At 47.9% G+C, this 6,818-nt stretch overlaps 1 protein-coding gene across 1 annotated transcript; it reads left to right on the forward strand.

Moving 5' to 3' along the window:
* The first annotated feature begins 1,267 nt into the window (after nucleotides 1-1,267).
* LOC109895091 (beta-crystallin B3-like) lies at nucleotides 1,268-4,762 on the forward strand. The gene is made up of 6 exons (XM_020488737.2): nucleotides 1,268-1,328; nucleotides 2,090-2,188; nucleotides 2,382-2,500; nucleotides 2,692-2,824; nucleotides 3,155-3,297; nucleotides 4,340-4,762. Exons 2-6 carry the CDS (start codon nucleotides 2,114-2,116, stop codon nucleotides 4,593-4,595), a joined length of 726 nt encoding a protein of 241 aa, XP_020344326.1. The 5' UTR covers nucleotides 1,268-1,328; nucleotides 2,090-2,113; the 3' UTR covers nucleotides 4,596-4,762.
* Nucleotides 4,763-6,818: the final 2,056 nt, after the last annotated feature.

Genomic DNA, 6,818 nt, shown 5'->3' on the forward strand with positions numbered 1-6,818 from the left:
TCTAAGCAAACATTTTTATGGAATGGTCTGCCTATCCATGTGAGAGACGCAGACTCGGCCTCGACCTTTAAGTCTTTATTGAATACTTATCTCTTCAGTAGGTCCTATGATTGAGTGTAGTCTGGCCCAGAAGTGTGAAGGTGAACGGAAAGGCACTGGAGCAGCGTACTGCCCTTGCAGTCTCTGCCTGGCCGGTTCCCCTCTTTCCACTGGGATTCTCTGCCTCTAACCCTATTACAGGGGCTGAGTCACTGACTTACTGGGGCTCTTCCATGCCCCCCCGGTCATGCTGTTGCTCCAGTTTCAACTGTTCTGCCTGCGGCTATGGAGCCCGGGAACTGTTCACCGGACGTGCAACCTTGTCCCAGACCTGCTGTTTTCAACTCTCTAGAGACAGCAGGTGCGGTAGCGATACTCTGAATGATCGGCTATGAAAAGCCAACTGACATTTACTCCTGAGGTGCTGTCCTGTTGCACCCTCTACAACCGCTGTGGTTATTATTATCTGACCCTGCTGGTCATTTATGAACATTTGAACATCTTGGCCATGTTCTGTTATAATCTCCACCAGGTACAGCCAGAAGAGAACTGGCCACCCCTCATAGCCTGGTTCCTCTCTAGGTTTCTTCCTAGGTTCTGGCTTTTCTCTGGAGTTTTTCCTAGCCACCGTGCTTCTACACCTGCCTTGCTTGCTGTTTGGGGTTTGAGGCTGGGTTTCTGTATAGCACTTTGTGACATCAGCTGATGATTGATAGATGAGGGGGAGAAGACAGGTTGGAGAAGGATTTTGACACTTTCTAGAGTCCATGCCCCGACGATCAGTGTTAGGAAGGTATACTCAGTGTATGACGTCGACAGGATATAGTGAAAGGACGTCAATGTTAGGTTCGTTTTTGGTGAATGGTTTGGTTCCCCATTGTGGGTTTGGTGATGTTATTGGGGAGACTGGTGAAGAGGTTTGGTTATGTCTAGACTGCTGGGTGTGGTTAGAGTGTATGCATGGGAGAGGTGTGAGCCTGTGTACCCATTTGTGCTGAGTGTGGCTGTTTGCTGAATCCTCTTGGCTCCCTCTCCGTGTGCCCACACACCACGCACTGGCAGCCAGGCAGACGGGCAGGGGAGCGTGTGCCAACACATCTGCCTATTGAGAGGCAGCGTTATGGACACAATGTGAGCGACAGACTTGCTGTATCAACAGCTCCCCCTTTTCTGCTGTTGTGGCCAGAAATAAACCATAAATACCCCCCCCATGCCCTCCAACGGCTCAACCCCAAACACCAAGTGACACACAGAGAGAGAGGCTACCAATACACAGCAGGCATATCCAGGTAAAAACAGCTTGGTTCTGCACAGCAGGATAACCAGGGTTTTCATTGACCTTTGAACTTTACATGAAAAGAAAAGGAGACTCCACAGCCATGGTTGTTGACAGGGATGGAGAAGGACAGGTTTAATGGAAGGGGTAGGGGTTTTAGAGTGAGCTGAGTTGTTTGTAAAATGGGATTGATAGGTTTGTAGAGTTGGTTTAGACAGAATTTGCTATTCTTAAATGTTTTTATTATGAAGGTATGATTGAGCAAATGAGTTTGCAGAATAGAGTATTATGTAATGTGTATTGTTTGTAGTGTTAGGTTTGATTGAGTCAGGGGGTTGCAGAACTGGTTATGATACAGACTGAGGCTTGCAGAGTTGTACATAATAGACAGGGAAAGATGGAATCACTGGAGCTGAAATGTTGTGCATTAGGGTATGAGAATAACATGTATCTTCATGGGGGATGACTCTGGGCCCTAGTTATAGCCTACAGTCAGGAAAAACTCCTGGCCCCAGGACAAAGTTAGGGTAGATGAATAGTGGCCTCCTGGAGATAGAAAGGGTAGTACGCAGCCCTCAGGTCCTTATTCTCGGCTCAGTCTGCACCAAAGTGCTCTTCTGCTGTCTGAAGTGGACTCAAATGTTGACTGGTTCAAAGGAGTAAAATGATGCATTGATACTGAGAGGACTGATGGTCATTGTGAAATGAAATGAATCCCATGATGGTCGTCTGTGTTTCTCCTGTCTCGGTCTCTCCTGATTGTGCTCCTGAAAGAGGAGTAACCAGTGGACCAGGAGGATGTCGGAGCAGCAGAGCGCCCCTGAACAACTGGCTGCAGGGAAGAGCCAGGGTGGAGCAGGAGCCACTTACAAGGTACTGTATCCTCCCTCTGTTGTCTGTGTATTTCTCCCTATACTCTTGTGATCTTTCTCTTCATTTCATTTTCCCTCCTTTGCCCACTTCTCTATTTTCCATCTGCCCTCTTTTGTATTCCTTACTCCCCTAACATCTTTAAATTGGCAGCTTTACTTTGTCAATATGTCTCTCTTTCCTCACTCTGATCTAGGTGGTGCTGTTTGAATTTGAGAATTTCCAGGGTCGCAAGGTTGAGTTTTCTGCCGAGTGTAAAGATGTTTCAGAGAAGGGCTTGGAGAAGGTGGGCTCTGTGCTGGTTGAGTCTGGCCCGTAAGTACTGGTGCATTGGTGTCATTCACAGGCGCACACTTTCTTACACATAATGAATGTGTTTTCAGGCTCTGTTGTGTTAACAAAAAAAGGAATACTGCATCTCTGTTACCACATACAGCCAAATACAACATCTTACATGCTGAGGAGAGAGATTCTAACAGCCTCCTCCTTCTCCTCTCTCCTGTCAGATGGGTGGGGTATGACCGCCAGGGGTTTGCAGGTGAGCAGTTTGTCCTGGAGAAAGGAGAGTATCCACGCTGGGACACCTGGACCAACAGCCAGTACAGCTATTCTTTCTGGTCCATGCGGCCTCTCAAAGTGGTGGGTAGCACTTACACAATGTCTCAACATACTCACTGACCATGTTAACATGTACACCATCTCACCGCTCTTCATTCCCTACCAATCTCAATCAACATTCTCTTACCATTTCAGTGCATATTTAGCCTCTCAGTACTCCCGTGTTTATCTCAACATTCTTTAACCATTGCAGAACGCCATGTACATCTCAACAGTCACTTCTCAGCAGACGGCTCTCATTGACTATCTGAATACTCAGTGATTACCTCAAGCCTCTATCTCAAGAGTCAGCTTTCAGTTACCAGCATAACACTGTCTGTGTGTGTACATCTCTGAATTTCTCCTCTTTAGGATAGTGCCGAACACAAGCTCCATCTGTTTGAGAGCCCAGGCTTCACTGGTAAAAAGATGGAGATTGTTGATGATGACGTTCCCAGTTTGTGGGGACATGGTTTCCAAGATCGCGTAGCAAGTGTCAAGGCTCTCAACGGAACGTAAGAGCTCCCTTTCACCCGCTCTCAAGTTCTTCCTGTTGCACCTGCCCTCTCTCACTCTCTGTCCTTTGGTGTTTTGCGGTTTCTTTCATGTCTCACTTCATGTCTCGTTTTTCTTCTCCTGTCTCAAATCAAATCAAATGTATTTATATAGCCCTTCTTACATCAGCTGATATCTCAAAGTGCTGTACAGAAACCCAGCCTAAAACCCCAAACAGCAAGCAATGCAGGTGTAGAAGCACGGTGACTAGGAAAAACTCCCTAGAAAGGCCAAAACCTAGAAAGAAACCTAGAGAGGAACCAGGCTATGAGGGGTGGCCAGTCCTCTTCTGGTTGTGCCGGGTGGAGATTATAACATAACATGGCCAAGATGTTCAAATGTTCATAAATGACCAGCATGGTCAAATAATAATAATCACAGTAGTTGCCGAGGGTGCAGCAAGTCAGCACCTCAGGAGTAAATGTCAGTTGGCTTTTCATAGCCAATCATTAAGAGCATCTCTACCGCTCCTGCTGTCTCTAGAGAGTTGAAAACAGCAGGTCTGGGACAGGTAGCACATCTGGTGAACAGGTCAGGATTCCATAGCCGCAGGCAGAACAGTTGAAACTGGAGCAGCAGCACGGCCAGGTGGACTGGGGACAGCAAGGAGTCATCATGCCAGGTAGTCCTGAGGCATGGTCCTAGGGCTCAGGTCCTCCGAGAGAGAGAAAGAAAGAGAGAGAATTAGAGAGTGCATACTTAAATTCACACAGGACACCGGATAAGGCAGGAGAAGTACTCCAGATATAACAAACTGACCCTAGCCCCCCGACACATAAACTACTGCAGCATAAATACTGGAGGCTGAGACAGGAGGGGTCAGGAGACAGTGTGGCCCCATCCGATGATACCCCCGGACAGAGCCAAACAGGAAGGATATAACCCCACCCACTTGAGCCTGAAAACACATTCATTATGTGTAAGAAAGTGTGCGCCTGTGAATGACACCAATGTACCAGTACTTACGGGCCAGTCTCATGTCTCTCTGTTCCTTTGTTCTAGATGGGTTGGCTACATGTACCCAGGCTACAGGGGACGGCAGTATGTGTTTGAGCGTGGAGACTTCAAGCACTGGAACGACTGGGATTCCCCTGCACCACAGATCCAGTCTGTCCGACGTGTGCGTGACATGCAGTGGCACAAGAGGGGGTGTTTCACCATCCCTGCTCCTACCCCTGACCCAGCTCCTGCCCCCGCCCCTGCCCCTGCCCCAGCACCTGAACCCCCTGCCCCCCCTGCCGCCGCTGGGGCCAGTTGAAGAGGACTCTGATCCACCTCCCCCCACTGAGCCTCTTCCATTAGCCTCTTCCTACCATCAGTGCCTGCCCTCTGCCTCATCCTAACCATGGCAAATGCTGCTCCCGCTTAGTGAGAAGTGCTATGTATGTTTTAGTGGCGAATAAAGTTTGTTTGACCAGAAATTGATTGTGTTTGTTGGTGCTGTTTCTATTGTTGGTACAGGCTTAAGAATGGACAGAGATCGGCTTACTTTTTCATCTTCTTGTTTGCAACGAAACTGTCCCTGTTTGCAAACAATTACATCTGAGACATCATTAGGAATCTGAGCATGGTAGTTTCAAAAGTTAGGCCTACCTTTCCACCCCAGAGTAGGTTCTAGCGTAAGCTTTAACGGATGGCTACTCTTCTTCTGTGGCTAAACCCAACGAGAGAAGGTCACAAGTATTTCCCTAAACGCTGTCTGGGTTTAAATATATTCTATTGAAAAGAAAGTGAATTGTTTAATCAATTGATTGTGACAGAATTAGATTACTTCTCATTTTCTTGTCTCCCTAGCTATAGAAGGTTGTAGCTCAGCCTTTGAATGTAAAATAAATGAAACAATAATATCCCCATTTGCATCGGATTCACGTCTTTCCTGGGTATTTTACAGCTTGTTTCTAGCATAAAGCATCACAAACCAAAGTGCACTGAGTATCCCCCCCCCCCCCCACATTTGCCCTCAGAACAGCCTCAATTCGTCAGGACATGGACTCAACAAAATGTCGAAAGTGTTCCACAGGGATGTTGGCCCATGTTGACTTCATTGCTTCCCACAGCTGTGCCAAGTTGGCTGGATGTCTTTTGGGTGGTGGACCATTCTTGATACACATGGGAAACTGTTGAGTGTGAAAAACACAGCATCTTTGGAGTTCATGACACAAACCGGTGAGCCTGGCCCCTACTACTATACCCCGTTCAAAGGCACATCAATCTTTTGTCTTTCCCATTCACCCTCTGAATGGCATACATTCACAATCCATGTCTCAATTGTCTCAAGGCTTAAAAATCATTCTTTAACCTGTCTCCTCCCCTTCATCTGCACTGACTGAAGTAGATTTAACTAGTGACATCAATAAGGGATCATAGCTTTCACCGGGATTCACCTGGTCAGTCTGTCATGGAAAGAGAAGGTCCTTAATGTTTTGTACACTCAGTGTAGATCACTTTATACACTGCTCAAAAAAATAAAGGGAACACTTAAACAACACAATGTAACTCCAAGTCAATCACACTTATGTGAAATCAAACTGTCCACTTAGGAAGCAACACTGATTGACAATACATTCCACATGCTGTTGTGCAAATGGAATAGACAACAGGTGGAAATTATAGGCAATTAGCAAGACACCCCCAATAAAGGAGTGGTTCTGCAGGTGGTGACCACAGACCACTTCTCAGTTCCTATGCTTCCTGGCTGATGTTTTGGTCACTTTTGAATGCTGGTGGTGCTTTCACTCTAGTGGTAGCATGAGACGGAGTCTACAACCCACACAAGTGGCTCAGGTAGTGCAGCTCATCCAGTATGGCACATCAATGCGAGTTGTGGCAAGAAGGTTTGCTGTGTCTGTCAGCGTAGTGTCCAGAGCATGGAGGCGCTACCAGGAGACAGGCCAGTACATCAGGAGACGTGGAGGAGGCCGTAGGAGGGCAACAACCCAGCAGCAGGACCGCTACCTCCGCCTTTGTGCAAGGAGGAGCACTGCCAGAGCCCTGCAAATTGACCTCCAGCAGGCCACAAATGTGCATGTGTCTGCTCAAACGGTCAGAAACAGACTCCATGAGGGTGGTATGAGGGCCCGACGTCCACAGGTGGGGGTTGTACTTACAGCCCAACACCGTGCAGGACGTTTGGCATTTGCCAGAGAACACCAAGATTGGCAAATTCGCCACTGGCGCCCTGTGCTCTTCACAGATGAAAGCAGGTTCACACTGAGCACATGTGACAGAGTCTGGAGACGCCGTGGAGAACGTTCTGCTGCCTGCAACATCCTCCAGCATTACCGGTTTGGCGGTGGGTCAGTCATGGTGTGGCATTTCTTTGGGGGGCCGCACAGCCCTCCATGTGCTCGCCAGCCTGATTGCCATTAGGTACCGAGATGAGATCCTCAGACCCCTTGTGAGACCATATGCTGGTGCGGTTGGCCCTGGGTTCCTCCTAATGCAAGACAATGCTAGACCTCATGTGGCTGGAGTGTGTCAG

This window comes from Oncorhynchus kisutch, linkage group LG8, assembly GCF_002021735.2.
Source record: "Oncorhynchus kisutch isolate 150728-3 linkage group LG8, Okis_V2, whole genome shotgun sequence".
In the NCBI taxonomy this organism is placed as follows: Eukaryota; Metazoa; Chordata; class Actinopteri; order Salmoniformes; family Salmonidae; genus Oncorhynchus; species Oncorhynchus kisutch.